Source organism: Seriola dumerili, unplaced genomic scaffold (genome assembly GCF_002260705.1).
Source record: "Seriola dumerili isolate Sdu_G_001 unplaced genomic scaffold, Sdu_1.0 BDQW01000278.1, whole genome shotgun sequence".
NCBI lineage: Eukaryota > Metazoa > Chordata > Actinopteri > Carangiformes > Carangidae > Seriola > Seriola dumerili.
The window spans coordinates 91,663-115,152 of record NW_019174533.1 but is presented as its reverse complement, the minus strand read 5'-3'; the positions used below and the strand labels follow the sequence as shown (position 1 = coordinate 115,152).

General features: G+C 42.5%; 1 protein-coding gene across 1 annotated transcript in view; it reads left to right on the top strand.

The window, feature by feature from the left end:
* Positions 1-23,490, top strand: part of LOC111230678 (plexin-A1-like) — a 224,213-nt gene that overhangs the window by 122,522 nt on the left and 78,201 nt on the right. The window contains exons 11-12 of the mRNA XM_022757485.1: positions 8,269-8,469; positions 19,203-19,299. Coding sequence (XP_022613206.1) covers positions 8,269-8,469; positions 19,203-19,299 — 298 coding nt within the window. The remainder of the gene's footprint in view (positions 1-8,268; positions 8,470-19,202; positions 19,300-23,490) is intronic.

Sequence of the window (23,490 nt, the reverse complement as noted above, 5' to 3'; positions counted from 1 at the left end):
TACACCCAAATATGTGAAGGCAGATGATGGGGTAGTCAGTGCATATATCACAGACTTTTATACTGCCCTTGAAAGGTTGGCTGTTTCTTAGGTGGGTCACAGAGATGTCTTATTATTCACTGGGTCATGGTCTAAAATGGGTTGCGAGTCTGCTTTTGGTTGGTTCCCGCATGACACGGAGCACTTTGTCATTTTCTCCTCATAAGATGAAACAAAATTCATCAAATTTTGATCCTGCAGGCTAAAAAAAAAAAGAGAATGAAAGGCTGTATTTAGTGAGGCCATCCCGAATACTTTCTCGTTATCAGTCATGTATCTACTGTGTCACCCTCAGAAAATACACACACAAACTCACAAACAGACTGCGTATTTTTAGAGGCTCCTATCGATCCACTAGCTGATGCTTATCGGCTACATCCTCCTCTTTGACCATCCAGACCTGATAGCATCCAGATAGACACACAATCACACTTGGTCATCAGAGATAATACACAGGGCACTGCTATTCTAATGGAGACATGTGTGGTGAAGAGCCCTGTACAGTCAATGGAGTAGAAGTCTTTTCCCAGTAGTCACAGCATTTTTTTTTTTTTTTTTTTGTAGCTTAATAGCTTGATTGCTTTGTGTTATGTTGAACCGTTGTTCAAATACTGACCTGCCTCAAATAGCATTAGAAGATGTATGTTTTTAGGCCATGTCCCTCTTGTTCTAGGTGGCAGGTGATTGTTTTTTTAAACCCTGGGGCGAGTTTCACAAAGATATTTTAGACAGGTTTGTAGTGTGAGGCTACGACTTATTTTAAAAACTAACTACACCCCATTTTTTATTCATAATCACGTAGAGTTTTGTTGTTATATGATGGTGATAGAAGCATTTTTTTTTCCAACCATGTTCATATTTTGTGTAAAAACATTTCCTGCTCAAATGTGGTTCGTTTCTGTCTGCTTTGATTTGAGAGTTGACTTCAGCTGAATCCTCTGGCCACTCCCAACATGACAAAACGGCTAACAGCAAAACTAGCTATCAATAGCCTCAATTTGTGTCCCTGAAGCCCATTTTCCACAGGTCAAAAGACCCTGCTAAGACTCGCAAACATCTGGCTTTTGTTGACAATAGAAAAGGGAACAATTGGCATTCACACCCGGGTCAAATGACTCCGCCGTAGATGTGGGTATGTATCGGCTCCGGCTCTGATTGGGATTGATGTAAACATAATATCCAGGTGAACAATTTTGCCCCTTTTCCTGCTGTGACGTCTTTCAGAGCACAATAGACACTGTAGACGGACGTGTCACCTGTCCAGTAAAGTGCTGTACCAGAAGCACCGTGGCTACACTGCACTCGAGAAATGAAAGAGTGAGCTGCAGCCCCGAAATAAGTTTTTAAAACACACAATCACCAATGAAGCGTCTCGCATGGAGGCTGCGAGACGTTTACAGGGGCGCCAACCCGGGGATGAGACGTATAAGACCCCTTTTTACCAGTTTGCACGGCAGCTAGCGGTTCACTTTTTCTCCACTGCGTCTGTGTGTGTGATGCATCCAATGACACACAGTGACATTAACTGCGATAACTAACTCAGAACTAAAGAGCCATGTTTCCATGGTAACACTCAGTGACACCTGCTGACCAGTGTTGCCAAATGAGAAAAAAACACTGCTCAGATTCTGTGTTTTGTTAACAATATTGTGAAGCGAGTAATGAGACAGTTTTTAGACACTGCAGTCATCTTTTGAAAATATATAGCAGTGAGGACATTGTCAGTTGTTTTTCATCGCCGAAGGAAACTTGTTAGCAGAATCACTGTTCTGCTACAGGTCTGCACTGAAATTAAATTTTGTATTACTGGAGGTTTTTTGTGTTGTCACACTCTGAATTGAACTGCTGAATTTCCCCAGTAAAATGTCCTTGTAACTTTTGAATCCCTCTAGAAGGCAAATATTTTCTGCTGAGAAGATTGAAATGGTTGCAGGAACAATGCTAAAAATAAAGACTCATTATCTTGACTGAGAAAGGTGTCCCTTCTCCTTGAAAATCCATACAAACTATGTCAAATCAAAAGAATTGCGCAGTGGGATCAGTTCACCATTGATGGCCTGAATGCTGAATATTACAGAATAAATGGTTACATCTATTTCACATATCTTCCATGACACATAATGTGACAATCCTAGACAAAGTCTTAAAAAAGTAGTGAAAAATTAACTGTAGAGTATGAATGAGTTGTTGATTTACGAGTCACTGTATGTCTGGGAAGTTCATTCATTCATTCATTAGCTATACTGCTTATCTTTTTAGGATTGCAGAAAGGCTGCAGCCAATACCAGCTGACATTGGAGGGTGGGGTACACCCTGGATAGCTCACCCTGTCTTATCAGATGATGTATAGAGACAAGCATCCATTCATTTAGAGTCACCAATTAACCGAAACCAGCACGTGTTTGGATCGTGAGTCAAATTCTTGCCGTAAGGTGACGGTGCTAACCACTGCACCAAAGCTGTCGTGTCTGGACAAGAGAGTTTTATCCGAGGATCCTCAGTCAAAAAAGGTTGAACAGTCCACGGAGTCCTGCACTGCTTACAGAGGAGGAGCAGTGCTGAAATATCCACGATGATACCAGTTTATGTTTGGCCTCTGTTTGACCTCTTTTCAAGGGGTTTTTACATAAAGAGATTTATAGCATTAACTGCATAGGCAACCTTTAGGGAGGGTGTCTGTTATGTGCTCTGAGTGTAGCAGGAATAGCCGGATGCTGTGATATACAGGTTTGATAAAGCTCTCTCTCTGTTTTGACTTGTTTTCACTTGCTATAGGGTTGTAAGAGACAGACACAGAGAGATTAAGAAAAGGCTGTTAATGAAGAGTGAGAGAAAAAAAACACTCAGGAGGAAAAGATGTGTCTAAACGGGAGAAAATATTTCAGGAGACCTTTATAGATACAGCCTTATGACTTGTCTGTGTGTTGATTGAATGCAGAGATCTACTGGGATTACGAGCATGAACCATTGCACATTATTGTGGTATTCTCTGGCGCATTGGAGTCTGTGTGTGTGTGTGTGTGTGTGTGTGTGTGTGTGTGTGTGTGTGTGTGTGTGTGTGTGTGTGTGTGTGTGTGTGTGTGTGTGTGTGTGTGTTACTGTTACTTTCTGTTAGATTTATTCTCTAAGGGCGTAACTATATTAGTGTCTAAAACTGAGACATTGCTCAACAGATGACTCTTCCTCTCTCTCCTGGGAGATGTGGTCATCATATCAGATCCTTTTCTTTCTTTCCTTCTGTGTGTGTGTGTGTGTGTGTGCGTGCGTGTGTGTGTGTGTGTGTCTAGCGGCACTGGTCGTGTGGGTCTCGCCCCCTCCTTTCTGAAACGGTTCATTGGACTGTAACGCTAATCCGTGGGGACCCTCTACACTGCGGTGACCCCCTTGACACTCACACACATAGACAAACACACACAGACTCCCTCATCCATCATACACAGAGGTTGTCAGCACCTCAGCGAGTTGGCCTCATGGGTGACAGCCGGCAGCCAATCGGGGCTCTCGCCTCATCTCTGACATCACTGAGGATGCGATGTTTTCATCCTGATAGAAAGTAATTAGTAGTGAGGTAAAGAAAGTAAACAGATAATATGAGGACTTTAGGTGTGGCAGAGCCAGTTATAAATTAAGTAAATTTCATGGTTTTTTTTCTGTCTTTCATCCCACACATAAAACCTCCACAGCATTGAGAAAATTAAGCTTCATAAACATTATACTCCTACCTCCACATATAAGTTTAATGCATGTTTCTTATTATTTCACTCTGTCTCACTGTTGCTGTAGCTGAGAGTGAAGGAGGTAGGATGTGAGAAAAAGGAGGCTGTCGAAGTGGAGGGGGGTCAGTCAAAGTCAGCCTGCTAGACAGCTGGAGTTCATGGCTGCAGGCATCATTATGGTGAAAGAACTCTGCAGTCAGACATTGATATTTGGTTGAATGTAGATTGTGACTTCAGGTGCCAGATACAAACATGGGACATCAGAGTCACCACCTCCGCCACGACGGACATGCTGCTGGTTGGTCACGTGACTTGACGTCAACACTCCCAGGCCTGGATCATTGTAACTGTTCCTTATAAAACCTTGTTTTTCATTTCATATTCAGATTCAAATCATCCTGAGCCAACTGTCCAAGATCCGGCATCTGACAGCCGAGTCTCAAAAGCAGCCAAAACCCTACACTTCCATAAAGCAAGGAAAAAAATGTACTTGCGAATTATTATCATTCAGTTTATTGATTTGAATTAATTTCTTTCAGTTCAGTCAGGCACCCACTACAACCCGTTAGTTTGGTCAGTGTTTTCGGAGCTAAGAGAATGCATCACCATTCAAATACACTGCAGTATGTAGATAAGTAAGTGGCTGTATCACTGTCAATATCGCTGTGACTTGCAGCCCTCAGAAATCATATAGCGTCAGTTAACGTGTATATAATATGCAGCTGAAAACATAGGAGTGCTGCTTGAGGTACAGTGAACAGGCCCACAGACGCCAGAAGCAACTGACAGACACTCAATAGAAATTTTCTATTGGCGGTATGGAAGGTGAAGTGGAACTTATTTTTTTTCTAAAGGCTTACCTTCCCACCTTTGATCACAGTTTCTGTGTATTTACCCCCAAGGCTACTGTAAAACACTCCACAGGCCTAAGTGCACTCGCGTACTGCACAGTGCCAGAGGGTAAGATTGAGCCTCAGATCTGTGTGTGTGTGTGTGTGTGTGTGTCTGGATAGATGTGCATGTGTTTGATTTGTGTGTATATACTGTATTATGTGCAATTTGGGTATATGTATCTAGATATAGCATTGTGTGTTTGTGTGTGTGTGTGTGTGTGTGTGTATTGCTCGTCTGGGCAGTAGCTTGGATAGAAATAAGCGGTGTATATGACTCCCATGTTGCAGCGCTCCACCCCTGCCTCGCTCTGTTGGGAACTTGACCTTCTACACTCTCATCCCCGACTTTAATAAACGAGTGTATGGCTCCCAAGACCTCGCCTCGCCTCCTCATCTCCTCCCCTCCTTCCTTTTTTCGCTTCACCTCTCCTCATCTCGTTCTTATCCACTGGTTTATCTCAGCTCATCCTCTGCGTCACTGTTCATCCCAGCCTCACACCGCAGTAAATTCATACCACTTCTTTGGATGTAGCATGTTTCCCAGTGGCCACCAGTGGCAGACAGGTTGTACTGGAAACCTCTACTGGTGTGGCGATAAAAGAGGAACGCATGCTCAGTCAAGTCTTCGGCCTGGATGAAATAAAGGTGGAAAAACTAGGCAGTAATGGGAGAGAAAAAGAGACGAGACATACGGAGAACATCAAAAAGATCAAGTGTGAGCGAGGGGAAGGAAGAAAAGAGACGAGTGAAAGCGAGGGATTAGAGGAATCCCCCAGGTAAAGAGATTGTTGCGACGCTATCTGATGCAGACTCAGCTCTGACACCTGTCACCACTCCTAATGAAACAGCTCCCACAATCCTCTGCTCCCAAATCTTTTGTTCACTCCCTCCCTCCTTTTGTGTGTGTGTGCGTGTTTGTGTGTGTGCGCTTCCCTCGCTTTTCCCCATACGTCCTTGTGAAATTGTGTCTTTGTATTGTATGTGGGCCCTATGTGGGGGGGATGCCTTTGTGTACGTGTGTGCATATTATTATGCTCCTCAGAGGGATGTGATGTTGTGCTTTTTATCCCGACTGATGCATCGGTAGAGAGAGAGAGTGTGTGTGTTGCTGAAGCAATAGGGACCAAAATGTGCAGAAAAGAGGCACAGATGTGAAGTAGTCTCTCTCTCTGTGTGTGTATGTGTGTGTGTGTGTGTGTGTGTGTGTGTGTGTGTGTGTGTGTGTGTGTGTGTGTGTGTGTGTGTGTGTGTGTGTGTGCGCAGCCGGACAGGATGTCCATTCCACAATTGGAGCAGACGCTTGAGTTTGGTCTTTCCTATATTAACAATGACTGCTACTTTCAGACCAGATACTACCGTGTTACTAGTGCCATCTATCTAGTGACACACACACACACACACACCTATATATACACACACACTTTCCCCTTCCTGTCTGGGCTTTTTTAGTCCTGTTTTCCATTTTATTAGAGGCTAGAAGCAGTTCATTAGCGGTCTGTCGCCATCTGTGAATACTTTAAACTTTAACTGTCAGCCTCACTAATTGACAATCTGCTTCACTCTGCTCGCTGCCATTGATTTAATCTCTTCTCTGTCTCTCTTCCCTCGATTCTTTCCTACGGAACTCATTGACAAAACATGATGATTTTCAGATTTTCTCGGACAGAAGCATTTAAACAACTAATTGTGAAATTAATAATGGCTTTCTGCCTTTATCTTACTGTCTGTATCACAAAGTTTGCATGTGTGTTCGTGTCTCTCTATATGCCATCTCCTTTTTCAACTACAGATATGTTGAAATATAAAAGAAATAAACTTTTTAAATGTTCCACGGGACATATAATTCAACATCTTTGCCATTCCTCCCTGCGTCCTCCCATATGGCATCAACGCGTTCACCTCCGGCTGTGGGAGCGCGCTGTATTACAGCGAGGGGAGTAGAGGTTTTCTCCGGGTGCCATTATGTCCAAACCTCTCGCTCCCCTCCACATCGTCTCCTGCCGTTCCCAGGCCAATCTGCAAGTCATTACTGATGCTCCATTACACAGTACCTCGGCGCAGAGTAAACTCATATAGAGTATGCGGCCGCCGGTGTGGTTTAGCTTCACCTAGTCATTCCTGATTAAACAGAATGCGGTTCCCACTGATTTATCATTGCATATATAAGCGATTGCTACCCTAATAGGAAACCATAGTTTGCTTAATGGAGCTTTAAGTGGAATATGACCTAATTTATAAGTTCTATTTTGGTATTTGAATGGCCTTTATGATTGTTTTACCGCATCTCCAGATGAACATGAAACACACTTTGGTGGATATAACTAGTTCGGCGGTAATTGCTGACTTTATGATATTGGAGAGGCTCTTATCCACTTACGCTGCAGAATGTCTTAAGAAGTCCCAGCCTTTTAGTCAGACTTAATATTAATCAGGATTTCCCACAAATGCTATCCCCAGCATCGTAGAACAATGATCAGGTAAATCGCTCCAGTTATCAGTAAACCGACACTTAAATCAAGCGATTGTTGTGACTGTTTCTATCACGATGTAAAGTCAACACACTGAGACAAAAAATATGCAGTAGAGGTAAATACTGTAGCACCAATCCCCATACACAAATAAGACCTAATTGAATCTCATTTATTGAACCAGTTAAAAAACACGGTTTTGAAATACAAATTAATTCTGTGAGCCTGAGCGGTGATGTAGCACGGATTCCAGCTGACAGCTGCATATTGTCTTTTGATTTACTTTGGGCTTAAAAAAAGCCTTAGAGATTTCAATTATTTTTGCTTCAATTAATATGGTGCAAAGCTTCTATTCAAGCCAATTTTTTTTTTTTTTTTTTTATTGATTGAAGAGCTGCTGAATGGAAGTGCTGACCCCTCAGTCATCTCCCTCTCTAATCCTGAGACTGGAGCTGTTCTACAGTACAGCGCTGTGGAATTAACACTGTCCGTGTTTCTAAGAGACGCTGCCTCTGGCTCTGTTTTTTTTTTTTTTTTTTTTTTTTTTCTTTTTTTTTTTTTTAGGTCTGGCCGCTGAAAGAATTAGAATATCCTCTGGTGTATTCTTTTGGAGGGAAAAACATGCCTAAAATCCATAACGGCCTCATTAATGTGGAGAAGTGGTTGATTCCAAAATGACATGTACCCGTTTTGAAAAGTAACTGCCACATTCAATGTTCAGCGTTTCATAAATAGGACAAGAGTTGATCCTCGAGAGTGTTGATAATTTGTTAGCGGAGGTTATAGGCTGGTTGGCTGAAACATTTTCCATTATTGGAGCAAAGGAGGCTGGAATGCGTCTGGAGCAGCGTTGTACATGGTTGGATGCTCTTGGGAGGGAAAACATAAGGGAGTTCTGCAAGGTCATGATACCAAAATGCATTTGGTTCATTTGTAATTCACCATTAGTACATGTCAACTCGAATAAATCAGCCTGTTAATGTGTCTTGGAGTGCATTGGATCTGGATGTTATTCTGTCATTGGATAAGATATCCGTTTTTCTATGTCCAGAACATTCTGTCCAGCCATACAGGCACCTCACCGAGAGCTCCCTCTTTCTTTTCCAGTCACGTCTCAGTCTCTTTATTCTTATTTTTTTTTCTCATTTCCAGGAGTGTCCTCAGATCCTGCCCTCCACCCAGATCTATATCCCCGCTGGAGTTATGAGGCCCATCACCCTGCTGGCTCAGAACCTGCCCCAGCCTCAGTCCGGACAGAGGAACTACGAGTGTATCTTCCACATCCAGGGCAACACTCACAGCGTCCCGGCTCTGAGGTTCAACAGCAGCAGCATACAGTGTCAGAAGACCACGGTAAGACTGCAACACCTTCACGTCCACACAAGCTTTGCAGTTAAATTGCAGCAGCTTACAGCGGTGACGTCCCCTGCGATGTCTGTTGACCTGATAAATGTGAGTTAGCGTAGTGGATAAGGGGCTTGTTATTGACTGATTACCATCACAGCCAATCCTAATCAACTGTCTCACTTCTCTGACCAGCCCCAGCTGTTTAATCTGTCAGCAGGAGCTCCATTCAGGACGGCCATACTGGTTCAACCATTAGGAGGCTTTACAGCTGGTTAGCTGCAGTGTGAGACAGAGAAAGCAGCAGTTATAAACCCACGTGGTAAAGACTTGAAGCTGAGGCATATGACCACAGGGACCGACCGTCGCAAAGCGGCTCTCTCTTCATGCCCACTCCTCACTCCTGCCTCTCAGCCCTCAGTCAAACTGTCCCAGCTAATAGGGAGCAACCATTTCAGCAATGTTAATTTCCTCAGCTCCGATCGAGGCATGAGACAGAGGGGAGGCATTTTAACGACACCAATTATGACTTACTTAACGAGACATATGATTAACATGCGAGCCGCACACCGCAGCACTCCCGCTCACAGTGATAGGTCCAGTAGCGAGTCCTCGCAGTTTTAAAAGGCAGCGGGAGGCGGAATTTGGCTTTGGCAGCTTCACCAGTCGCCTTTTTCTCCAGCCTGTCACACACTTGTCAAGGGCTCCGGGTCATTTAGCCGGCTGCCGCATTACCACCGGGCTCAGAACACATCACTGATTTGTGGCCACTAGCTGTTTTTGAACTCTACCCAGTCACTAACTTTCTCCCCACAAAGGGAAAGATTGAGCTTCAGCTTTGTGATACTGGGAGTCGTTTCTGCCTCTGATGTCGGATTGGTGACACAAAAAACAGTTACAGGGCACATTACTGAAGTTGATTTCCACATCGTAATGATGGCTCCTACAGCTCCTTTGTGTTTTTGGAAAGCTAATTTGTGCATATTTAGCCGCTTGTCTCTGTAATTGCTTCATGCAAGTGAGTGTTCTGTTAGATTTGACTTTTTGGGTTGTTATTACAGGTTTTTGTCAGATTTGTCCTCGGTGACTTGACTACTTAAAAGCCTCCTGAACAGAGAGTTAGCTGCAAAAATAATAATTGCTGTCAATCAAATTGGATTTTTGAAAAAGTTGGTCAGAATTCGAAAGCACAATTCCTTTTGCAAAATCAATTCTGGCTTTAACTATTGAATTTCTCCATATACCTCAGACGTGGCGAGACCCTTTCCAACAAGTAAATCCTGACTTCCATCATTGACATTATAACACCAGCGCTTCCAAACTATGGTCTGCAGATAAAGAGTGAATTGCTTAAAGACAACAGCTGTATATTATGTTATTTTTGTTCACTCTCTGTTGGATTTTAAGTGTGTTCTGAAAGCCTCCCACGCCTCCAAACACCAGCACTTACTCCGGGAAATAGCAGTTTGCATCCCCAGTGTTTGATACACTCACATTCACTCATTACTACAGCAGTACTATACAGCTGAGAGCTGCTGATGCTGGAGGACAGAGACCTTCCTCAGCAAAGACTCACCGGCAAAACCAAATGGATAAACACACACACACACACACATATGCACAAACATCAATTTCTTCACTCCTCAGTGCACTTTAATGTTTAGTAAAATACCAACGCTCTCAGCAGGAGGCAGGAAAAATAGTAAATATACAGGCCCCAACACAACTTTGCAGCTGTTGATGAAGCTAGACATAAGGGTGTGTGTGTATGTGCGTGTGTGTGTGTGTGTATGTGTGTGTGTGTGTGTGTGTGTGTATGTGTGCGTGTACGCCCACATGTGCACATCCATGTGGTGTTGCGAGTGAGTAAGCCTCCTTCTCTCCGCCCCCCACCTCTCTCCTCGTCAGGTGGGACTGTGATAGGATCCAATTAAGGGAGCTGTAGATAAAATGATGATGAATTGCAGTGGTGTGGTAGACTGACGGACACAAACACACACACACTCACACACACTCACACACACAAGCCTGGTAAACCACTAAAACAGACCAGAGGGAAGCAAAAAGACAAAGAGAGAGAGAGCCAGAGAGGAGGTGAGGGAATTAGTACCAGACAATGACGATGCAACAAAGAGTGCGATAAAGGAAATAGAGAGAGGGAAGAGAGAATGAGAAGAACAGAGATGGACAGAGGGAAGGAAAGACGGACTAAGCCCAGCAAGCAGACTAGGGGAAATAAACAATTGAGGAAGAAACAGATGGGGAGAGAATGTATGTGGAATATAAAAGATGTGCATGTCTGAGAAAGTGATGCTGAAAGAAAACAAAGTCATGATCCGTGCAAAACTGAAACTGCTGACATGAACTAGAACAGCAGAGGGTGGAGGGACAGTTGGGACAATAGGGGAGTGGTTACAAAGTACTGTATACCTGCTCAGGTGGACTGTACAGTGCGGTACTCGAGCAAGTAGAACCTGTTAGGAAAATAGGTTTGGAAAAAAGCAGACGAGGAACCCACAGCTACTGTTGCCTGTGTATGACCTCACAGTCGAATATATAGCTAACATTGACATTATGTTGTAAAATCTTGGCTGCATTTTTTTCTTGCAGTTGCGGGCATTTTCTCAGACAATATGAACACCTATTAGTACGCGTGCATTGGACTGTGTTATCAATCACAGTCAACAAACCACATTCAAATTCCGTCAGCATTCTGCCAATGTATTACTGTGGCGTGTTGATGCAGTTTGAGTGTAGATTGATTTGAGAAGTGTACATTGCATTTCCTCTGTAACTTAAATCAATCAAGCACGTTTCATGTCTGCTGTGTTAATCTCATACCATTCGGAAAAGGGAAACTCCACCAGATTTTCACAGTAAGTGCACGTCAGTCGTTATGAGGAGTAGTACTCTGATGCGGCTCTGATGATGTCAAGACAATCAAGTTGCATTATGGGAAGTGAAGCAGGTTTTGAAAGCACAAAGCTAGGGACTAAAGCTGAGGATATCTTGGATTCTGACTGTTCCTTTTTTTTTTATATGTGCCTCTTGGGAGTCCCTTAAGTTCATGAAAGTCCGATACTAAATCTTTAAAAGTGCACTTTTAAAGCCGCATTAATAATTTTTGTTTGTTTGCTTTTATTAATTCTATAGCTGCGTAGAATGTATTGTGGGTTTTTTCTGAGCTCTGTGCTGAAAACAGTTTCCTGCATCTGGAAAAAAACAAAAATGATGAGAGCAATAAGAATGAACCAAATCAGTCAAACTGAGGGCATCATAACCAAAACCATGAACCGCAACGTTGCGAAACGTTCCAAAGAAGTGAGAGCAAAGAGGGGATAATTCTCTGTGGATCCGTCCGTACAAATGTCCTCTTTCATTTTACACATTAATAATATTATAATATTTCATTCCAGGTGTAAATGTTTTCTTGCCTCCCCTTCACTAATAATTAATTTCTCATATGTAATAATCTGTGTATTTTAGGGAAAAAATATGAGAGTGAAAGAGTTAATACAGAAGCTCAACACATACAGCAGAAGATCCCTCCATGATTGAGAACCTGCACACCAGTAACCATTGTATTCAGTATCCTCAGTAGGCAAGTGTGTGTATATGTATCACAGCTGGCTGTGACTGGGACAGTAGAGTGTAATAAATCACAGAGAAAATTAGCCAGCAGTAGATGTACACTCATCCATTTAATCTTACTGTCTCTTTGTGCATTATTTAGCCCCTCGCCAAACACTGAAACATTGAACTTGCATACTCAAATACACCAGGGACCCAAAGTATGCATGGATGCACAGTGGGATGCTCACAGGAAAACACACGCTGGTATACACACACACACACAGACACACACAGACACACACAGACACACACAGACACACACATACTCACAGGCACGCACAGATAGGGTGCGTGCAAGCTGTGATGATACCTACTGGTTTTCTTCATGGACAAACACACACACACACACACACCCTCCCCAGGGGTTTGGAAGCCCAATGTGAAGCAGACATATGGAGATTCTCCACATGATCCTCTTCCTAATCATGTGGAGCAGACGGAGACTGTAGCATCAGCAACAACCGGCAACCTGCTTTACATGATTTATTACACTGACACACATAGGCTATCAAATGCTGCGCGTGTGTAACTGTGTGTGTATGAACTTCCCACTGTAAGTCCATGCATCAGGCATGCTAGTGAGCGGCACAGTACATTTTTTTGGAGGATGACAGGCCGTGTGTCTGTGTGTTCACAGAGCACAAATTGGTGTTGAGTTGGCACCGGTCTAGACTGTCCCTGACTTTCACACACATGCTCCATATAGCACACATGGTACCTGTGCAGTGTATAGAGTGCACTATATAGACACACATGTTCTTCTGCAACACTACCTCCTACAAATTATATTTATTGAGTAACTAGTTTGCCTTGCCAAGTGTATTTTGGAACAGAAATTTCTCATACAGCATAGAAGTCACAAGGAGGAGGTCAATGATGATGACAGTATAAAACAGAAAACATTTGGTTAACATAGAGAATTATATGTGTCCATATTTGTCCTTTTTCCAAGCTGGTAATCTTTCCCTGACCTGAACCAAAAGCTTTGACTTAAACATAACCACAACCACCTTGGTCATGCTTCGGTTTGCCAGGAGTGTTTTTATTATTGGTATCAGCGGTGGGAAATAACTAAAGTGAGAACTAAAGTGCAGAACATGATGAATGTTATTTACTGAAGAACTTTTACTAAAGTACAATTCTGAAGTTTTTTTTCCATTTTTTGCTACTTTAATTTTCTTGGCCACTATTGGACTTTTTATTCCACTGCATGTATTTCACAGTTAAGTAAAGTCAGTTTAATTTAGCGCCAAATCATAACAGAAGTAACCTGAGGGCACTTTTCATACAGAGCAGGTCTAGATCCCTTTATAATAGTTACACTTGTACATAGTTACGAGTGTCTTTCAGAAGTCTATTTGTTGTAAACTGTTCCAACAAAAGTTAAATTGATGGTTAAATTTAAATAATTGTTTGAGACCCGAGGAGGTAAAACTGTCCATTATTTATATAAGACAGCAACGATTAGAGAAAAGTCTTGAAAATAATTGAATACAAATGTGTATTAATTGTTTTTGTGGCTTTTTCTTCCCTTAGATTCATCTCATGACCTTTCAAAGGGTTAGGGTTAACCCCTTTACTTTTGATATTTTACATATCTTTTGCTGACAGTAGGAGCAGGATTGAACATTGATTTTACAGTATATTGTCTCACTGATACTTTTATTTACATAAAAGATCTGAGTGCTTCTTCCACCGCTGTCAGGGTAAGTAAATGAAATCTGTTGGCAGCTTGCAGATAGTTCCAATATAAACGTTTGGTCTTTATGTTATTAAAAATGGATCAGGAAAGCTTTATGTTTCTTACAAAACACATTTGTGCTAATTAGTTGCACATTTTCCTCTGTGTGCTTATTACAGGGAATTACTAATGAATAAATTACAGCCAAAAACGACACATACTTAGTGCAGAAATGAAAGTGTCAGGTGAAGTGTGAAGAATTATTATTTGCATTTTAAAAAAAAAAAATTGTATTCATCCATTTGTGGCTGTACAGTATCTGCTTTAGTGCACAAACAAAAGAAGCTCAACTGAAAGCCCCATTGAATTGATATGGGGGGGGGCTTGTGTGTGTAAGTGTGTGTTATAGCCGTGTATTTTTAACACACGATATCCTTCAATGTATCCTTCAACATGACTAATTACATGAGGGTGACCTGCACATGGACGCGCACGCATATGCACACACCTACACCCCCCCCCACCACCACCACCATCACCACCAACCACACCCCACCCCACCCCCACCACCCAGCAGCCAGCTGCTCTGTGTTGGTAAACTTGGCAGTTTCAGTTCACTCAACTTCACCATGTGTATGCCACCACACAACACACCACACACACACACACACACACACACACACACACACACACACAGTAGCATATCTATTCATACAGTCCATGGAGACATGCAATCCATGGAGACGATTCATGTAGCGAGAGAATAAACGAGTGCAGGAGCAGATAACGAATGAACCCGAGCCAGGCTGGTGTGTTACTGTAATGAGGCCAGGGACGGCTTTGTGCTCACCTTGTACTTTTTACACCTCCTCCCCTCCCTCTCCTTTTTTTCTCCTCTTGTCACCTCCCCTCCCTCCCTTGTCCCCTCTTAATGCCCCTCCTCCTTCTCTCTATACTCTCCTCTCCTTTATCTCCTCCTTGTTTAAACTCTCCTACTCTCCTCTACTCTTTTTTTTTGTCCCATTTGCTCTTCTCTCCCTCTTTCTGTCCTTCCTCTACTTCTTTTCCTCTTGTCATTCTTTACCGCTTCTCATTGCCGCTCCTCGTTTTCCACTTTGCCCTCTGTTGCTGTCCTAATCTCCCCTCGTCCTTTCCTAATTCCACTACTCTCACTTTCCCCTTATCTCCTCTTTAGCTGTCCTCCACTTTTATCCACCCAACTTTGCACCACTGCATCCTCTTCTTTTTCTCCTCCCCTCTCCTCTCCTTATCCTCTCCTTCTTCCTTCTTTTCTTTCGCTCTCTCTCCTATCCTCTCCTCCCCTCCCCTCCCCTCCCCTCCCCTCCCTAGAGGGGCCTACACTATGAGTTGGCTCAGGTAGATTAATTACATGCAGTGACATGGAGGAGCTGGCCAGAGGCTTCAGTAATGAGTCTGATTACTCATCTCCAGCAGCTCCGGACGCTCAGGGGAGGGAAGTCAGGACAGCAGGCCAGCAGAGGGGCCTCTCAGTAGGGAGAGAGAGAGCAACTTTTACCTACGGGGCTCCTCCAATAAAGAGTTTTTAACAGCACTTGTGCCGCCACTTTGAGATCAAAGCTATACCAAGAGTTATCGACATTCTGATAGTCAACAGCTGTTCAATCGGTAAGTGAAATATGTGAGCATTTCAAACAGAAGTTATAGTTTCCTTGAGGAGGAAGCCATACTGTATGTATGCGCACTGCTATAATCGGTTGTTCCAATAAGCTGCAGGCAAACATGTAATCTCCAGTAGACCAGAGGAATGCCTAGTATGGAAGAAATCCTACATGGAGGCCAAAGAGGTAACCCAGAGTGGGATGGCTGAGAGACAAAAACATAATTAAACGCAGGAAATGTGGGAAAACACAAGCATGGATAATAAATCATACAAACAAAAGACAGCTACAGTTCCTCATTAAGCCATGAGAGACTGTTTATGTTTTTTCTAGAGAAAGATGAATTTAGGTAAAGCATTCAGTTGGTTCAGCCTGTGAGTCAAAGCAAGAATGAGGTGAAGCTGGAATGGATTTCTCAAATGGCTTTTTTATTGGTCAAGCATTTGACTTTATCTGAGGAGGTTATTAGCTACAGTTTGATTCCAGTACATTTATCAATATATTGGTTGAGCCACGCTGCTCCGTCTCTTCTTCTGAGGCTCCAGAAGTAGCACAAGTACAGACAAATCACATTCGCTGTCACTAACATGGACACATCATTTACGCCTTTATACACACTGGATAAAATTGTATGGTGACAAATATTTGAAAACAACTGAAAACTGTCAAACAAGTGAAAACATTCTCCAGGAGGGACATAGATACCTTTTGTTTTCCTGCTGCAGTTAAAGTCTTGAAACAAAATAGAAGGTTTTCAGTATTTACTATATTTCAGCAGCTTGTAGGCTTCTGTGATAAACACCTTCCAGTGAATATGATGCTGTGCGAATCCTAACCCTGCTCCCTTAGCTTAACCTCTTGTCCCAAAGGTTAAAGAGATCCCCAAAGCATTTTAGTCTATGACAGTCATCAATCCATCGAGTGAGAGTCTAGTCCCCGTTACCTGACTCCCGAGTCAGCTTCACTCTGGCGCAGTCAAAGAGCTGACTTACAGATAAAAAGGTTTGCATCAAACACAAATGACACCGCTGAGATTTTAATTACTGTGTGACACAATAGCCAACAGATTCATAACTAACAAAAGAGAGTCCTCTGAATGCGGTCATCGCGTGAGTCCGAGTCTGTCATGAAAATAAGGACTTGTGTCAGACTCCTGAGTCCGAGTCCTGGACTACAACACTGCACTCAATCTCCAAAACACTCATCCTTAAAAATGTTGCCATTTTGTAAAGTAAGGTTGAAGTAGACATAATGGCTGTAGGAGTATCATTAGATATAATTTCATGCCACCGTTATTATCACATTGTCTTTCATTTTCAAAAGATGACTGTTCATTTTGGAATAAAACTTTATACATTTCTGTCTCATTTAGACTCCTGTCTACTCAAAAAACTTACTTACTTCCATTGAGAAGATGAACTACTACACAGCGGCTTAAAGATCACCACATTGTTGTTCTTGAAAATGGAATCCTACAGTAATGCAAAATGCCTGAATCTAAAACCAGCTGCCGTCTTGCACTGCTAAATCTCTGAAGAAACTAATTTGTCAGAGGTCAGAGTCGAGTAATAACTGGTGACTGACAGGACCAGTGTGATAAATTAAAAATTAATATTGTTAAATTTTACTGACATAATGGTTCCCCAGAGAATGAATCTTCCTGACTTTGATTATCCCCGACGTTTCCTTCAGCAGCATCATGAGGTTGACATTTCAAGTGAAATATCTTCAAGATCCATAGGTTGGATTGCCATGTAATCTGGCAGCCCTCAGGATGACTTGTAATACCACTGGTGATCCCCTGACTTATTTATCTAGCGCCATCATCAGGTTGATAATTTCACAATGTCCAATACTTTGGTTTGAGACAGGGAATCTACAAAAGTAATGACATTCCAACCAGCCTGGGCTGCCCTTTGTGCTTTGTGCTACTTTAGCAAATATTAGCATGCTAACACGCTAAACTAAGATGGTGCACATTCATGATTAAACATCAGCATGTTAGCATTGTAATTGTGCTTGCTGACATTAGCACATAGCTCAAAGCACAGCTGTGGTAAAGTATAGCCTCACAGAGCTGCTAGCGCGGCTGTAGGCTCGTGCCTCTGCTGCCTCTTCTCCTTTTCCTGAATTTCCTTCAGTATTGCATCAGCTGACAAATCATCTTTTACTCCCAAGCGTGCCCCAGGAAGCGGGGTTAGACAGCGGGTGATGCTTGGTGTGACTGGTGGCACGGTGTCGCGGTGTCACACTGTGGTTTGTGTCGGCGTTTTAAACCATGTGACGGTATGAATAAAGCATGATGTGGCGGGCAGCGGGGTGGGCAGGGAGTGACAAGAGAACAAGCTCACCCAGTGTTTTGGTGATGGCAAACAAGTCAAAACCCTTAAAGTTTAATAGGGGCCTCGCCGCGGAGAGAAGAGGAGTGGTATGTGGGCACATGTGTGTGTGTGGGTCCTGTGGTTTCACCGGGGATACTAGCTGCCATACACAGGTCTTTAGCCAGTGGGATGTAATAGTGATGCTAATAAAGTCAACAGCCTACCTTATGCGTGATGGATTGGAGTCACACTGAACTAGTGGGAAGGGAATAAGACCAATCAGCATTTCCTTTGTGGCGAAAGAGTGTTTTGGTTGAATCCCTCTCCTCTGGAGCTGCTGACCTCCCAGAATCCTGTGGTTTCGCTGGGCCGTGCTTCCCTTAGCTTCTCACTGTCTCAGTAGAGATCCAGACTTCCCACATCCTTTCTTCTTATGTGGCTGTTTACAAAGTCTCCCTTTCTTTCTTTGTCCTCTTGTTTATGATCTTCTTTTTCCTCTATTGTCTTTTTATTTCATTGCCGTGTTTTCGAGGCCCTAAGCTGACCTGAAACCATCACTGATCTGAAATAACGCCATGTTTTTACACGTATTTCAGTAGCTTATATACTTTGCCGGTATACAGACGACCCATGCATGTCATGATCCATTTAATCTATTAGCACCAGCCTTACTAATTTCATTCGAGTCCGTGTCAAACACATCATAGCCTATATGAGTATCATATTCCTTCCCTCATATGTTTGGTATTTTAGTCATGGAACTGGATTGGAGGTAGAGAGTGAAGAGAAAAGTTTTGATTCTAAGTGTGTGTGTGTGTGTGTGTGTGTGTGTGTGTGTGTGTGTCTGTCTCAGGCCCCGTTGCCCATATGAGCCGGTCGATCCATGTCTTCCAAATCCAGTGTGTCAGAGAGCAAATTGGAAATGCCAATTTCACTTTACACTGCCCCGTATCTTATCTCTCCCTTACCCTCATCCCACCACTTAGCTCATGTGTAAATGAATAAGGTCCTCTCGCACGTCCACCGGTGTCCGATTCCTGTCTGCTTTCACCGCTCCTGACCACCCCCTGTTCCTCTTCCTCCTCCCCTCCATCTTCTTCTTCTCTTCTCCTCATCTTTCCCCCCCATTTTCCTCTTGTCACCTGTCCCGTCCTTTCTCCCTCCATCCTGCCCCCCCGCCCCCCCCCATTCTTCAGGCTCCGTCTCATTCAGCCATGCCGTTCAACTGTAACCCATCTGTTATTTCTCTGTGTGTATTTATGAAATATGTCTGTTTTGGTGAATATGGATTTATGCATGTGTTCATGCTCGGACTGTATCACTGTCTGCAATGAACAAGCCGGGGCGAATCACTATGCAAATGAAACAATATCTCATACAATTCCCAATTTGCATTGAATCCATTATAAATCAACCATTTTCTTACACGTTTCTCTTGCCCTCTCTCTGTTTCTGTGTCTCTCTCAGTACGACTACGAGGGTGGTGACATCAGTGACCTGCCAGTCGACCTCTCCGTGGTGTGGAATGGAAACTTTGTCATTGACAACCCGTTCAACATTCAAGGTAGAACATTTTCTTTGTTGCTTGGCCAAAAAAAAAAAAAAAAAGAAAATTTGAGCCGCCCCTGCTTGTTTATCTGTCGGTAATGATTTTCTGTGAAGCAACAATGCCGTGTGCAGTGTTTCCCCTTCATAAGAAATCTGTAATTTTATTTTTGACAGCCATCAGGGAGAAAGGTGAAAGTGTACCATTAGTTTGGAAAAAACACTGTTCTCGTCTCAGGGATAAAAGAGGGGCAGAGGGAGTGATTGATGGATGGCAATGATAACAAACAAAACATCCAACACAGAAATTAATAGGGATGGATGTTAGAGAGGAAGATAAACAAATGGAGAAAGCGATAGGCAGAAGAAAAGATGAAGAGGAAGAAAGATGGGTGGATGACAGGTTGATAAATGCACCATGTAATGGCGGGGGGTAGATGAGAGTAAAGGGAATGATAAAGAAAAACAGAGAGCGACATGGAGGGATGGCATTTATTATTTTTAATCGCTATTTGTGCATGAAGTGGAAAACAATTACCAATTCTAAATTCTTTATCAAGTGTAATATATTGGGTGGTGGAGGCTAATGATTTTAGACGTCCCATTACACAAGATAATATAAGTCTTGCTCTCAAGTGTGTCATAAAGTCTTTTGCTCTGAATTTGCATGTCTAGAGTCAGATTAACTAACCCTCCCTACTCTATTCTCCTCTGTGTTTTTTTTCTATTTCATTCACCATTCATTTCAGTCTTAAAAAGACACACATGCACATTTTAATCTTACATCCTTTGTGTTGTATCTGACCTCATTTTGATAAATGTCAGACATGCAGTTCATTTTGCAGATTGCTTGGAAATTAGTTGCTTATCGGTCATGACCTAATTCTTCTGCCAGTGTAATTTTGTTTAAAATGTGCTCCTTTAAGCTTTTCTGCGGGTCTGTGCTGTGAGATTCTCTCCGGGGGATTAAACATCCAGTGTTTAACATGTGCTGAGAAGTATTGTGGCTGTCACAACAAAATAAATAATCCCATTTCTATTCAATCAAGTAGATGGATCCTATTCTATATTGTTGAACTATAGATTTGATGACTCTTCCTAATCAGATAAGTATTCAGCTGAGCAACACAGGTCTAAATACAGCAAATACTTTATTCAGGAGTATCAGCATTTATAGAATATTTTAAGATATAATGTTTCATCATAGTAAGTTGTATATAGTTATAAAATACTGTTAGGTTTGTACTGTTCTGTTTATTGGTAAAATGAGGTAAAATAACTAACAGTTGGGCACATTTTGCCCATTCGGTTTGCTTCACTCATGCCAGTCTGAACACTGTCAAACACGAAGTTCAAAGAAGCGTGCAGAAATTGCATTGAGTCTCTTCCAGGTAAACTCAGGAGCAGTTTGTTTGAAGTAACTGGACCAACTGAGCGGTTGCTTCAACTAGACTATGCAGTGCTGATGATGCAGGATGTCAGTCGCTCAAACTGTGCAATAGAGGAGTTACCCGTCAGTCCATATAACTTCATAATTGCTCCTTTCCTGAGAACACAAAACCTACATGCTAACAACGTGTAATTCTTAGCCATGCTAGCAGTATGTCATTCATCCCACCACATCAGCTCAGACTAAAATATCTGAACAAATATCGGATGGCTTGCCGTAGAAGTTTTCATGTTCCCCAGACAAATGGCTGCTATTGGCGAGTCTCTGACTTTTCATCTAGCGCCACCAAAATTTGTCCAGTACTTTGGTTTGTGCTGGTTTCTTTGAGCTGTACTCTGTCTTTAGTTCTACTATTAGCATGCTAACACACTTAGCAAAGATGATGAATGTGGTAAACATTACACCGGCTAGTCATCAGCATGTTAGCATTGTCATTGTGAGCATGTTGGCTACTTATGGAATCGCAGTGTTATTTGTGACTTAGTGCTTAGTAAACACCCTTACTCTTTGTCTTTGGTCAGGACCAAACACCACATGTGTGAAAGTGACCTACTATACCTTCTTCTTCACCTTCTTTGAGTCGAAGTGAAGCAATGACTGACCCGAGCTTTACCTTTTTTCATAAACATGACATATTATAGATTAGAGCTCAACCAGCAATCAGGATAGAGATACTGTTCTGCTACAACAGGCGTAAAATACATTTTTGCTTAACCTTTTCTGTCTCTCATTGCTGTCATTTAACAATAAACTAAATTTAGTAAACAATATTTCACTTGTCGGTATCTGACATTTCAATATACATAAAAAATATTCAACAATATCTAGTTAAAAGTGAATATGTTAAGACAGGAAATGGGACTGAAATACAGCCGAGGGAATAAACCTCCTACTGTTTGAAAACACTCTCCTGGCTATTGTTGTGGCACCTCAAAATCCACAAATTTCCTCACAGCTCCCTGTTGATATTTTGAAAATGAAGTGTTGCTGAAAACAGTGAGCTGTGAGGAATTGTGGGGGCGCTCTTGCGTGCTGTGACGCGACTGTACTTTCTTTTTTTTTTTTATACAGGTTATATGGGGTTATCTGGATGACTTTGAATAAAACTCATCACAGCGCTTTTGACATCCATCTTTCCAATATGAGGTTTTATACAGCAAAGTTATCCTGATAGCTCCTGCAACAGGCCCCAGGGATGTGTGCCACAGTGAGCGCTTTGCATGTGACAGGATGGTGTGGAGCTCTGAGAGTTTTGGAGTGTGAAATCCAATGAACTTAGAGGTAGTGTGTGTGTGTCGTGTCGCGTGTGTGTGTTGTGTTGTGTGTGTGTGTGTGTGTGTGTGTGTGTGTGTGTGTTGTGTGTGTGTGTGGTGTGTGTGGTGTGTGTGTGTGTGTGTGTGTGTGTGTGTGTGTGTGTGTGTGTGTGTGTGTGTGTACGCGTGTGTGTGTGTGAGTGGTGTGTGGTGTGTGTGTGTGTGTGTACGTGTACGCGTGTGTTGTGTGTACGCGTGTGTGTTGTGTACGCTGTGTGGTGTGTGTGGTACCGTGTGTGTGTGTGTGTGTGTGTGAACTTGACAAGTATGTTATGACTATGAGTGAGCAGTACTTGCTTCTCGGCTTTCTAGGTGGCAAGGAATTTATGCAGGAAGCATCCCAGGCCAATGGAGGGTTTCTCAAAAGAAACCGAAGACAGACTTCTGAAACAGCTGGCTAGGTTATGGATTAGTAATAAGAATGAATCAACAACCTTATCACACCCCAATAGATATATTATGGTTATTTTGTTCTAAAGCCTCACAGAATACCCATTAGGATTATACGAGTTCAATGCAATGCTTAGTGTTGAAGGTCTAAGACTCGTTAAAAACATGCATTATAAAACCATCCTCACTCATACAAATCTCATAAAGACCTTCTCCTTTTCTCCTCCTTTTTCTCTCCATCCTTTATTAATCCCCTCCCTGCACCGTCCCCGTCTTTTTCTTTCTGAATTGGAGCTGTATTATCCGTCTGAGGCAGAGCTGCTCGCAGCTGACCCGGTTTTGCCCCGGTGTAAAGTGGAGATGTTAATGTTAATTAAATCATTCATTTGGTTCAGATTAATTAGTGTCGCGCTACTTTTAAGCTGAGCCGTGGCTAATCAGATTAGGGCGAGCGAAGGGCCGAGGCGGGCAGATGGATCCAAAAGACGCTCGCTTTGAAGTCCGGCCGCCGTATGTCTGCCGAGAAGGAGGTGAAGGGAGGAGATTCTTGCATGCTCTGTTGCTCTGTTTTTTTTTTTTTTTTTAAACCCCCTCCCTATGTTTTTCCACTTTACTTCATTTCAAATCTGTTTAACTGGTGTGACAGCAAACAAACCTGCCTGCAGGTTTTGGCAATATCAGTATCAACAGAGATAATTATGATAGAGATTAGCAGATGATAAATGGTAACAAACAAAAATCAAAAGATCTTATCCATTTACCGGTACATTTTCTTGTCTTGTTTGCATGTGACCTCCCCTCCTCCTGTTTGTTTTTCTCATTCTCTGTTGTTTAAGGTCCCTTTTTCACCTCTCTCCTTCATTTCCTCTCAACCTCTCGCTTTTTCTGGCTCTATCTGTTTCCTCTGATTCTCTCAGCCTCGCGGGGCCTCACCATCTTTAAATTCATAACAATTCTTGTTGCTGTTTTGTTAACAAGCAGAGCTAAAATTTATCCTCCCCCTCTTCCCTGTTTTCTTTCATCTCCCTCCCCTCTAACTTCTCAGGTGTTTGAGGTT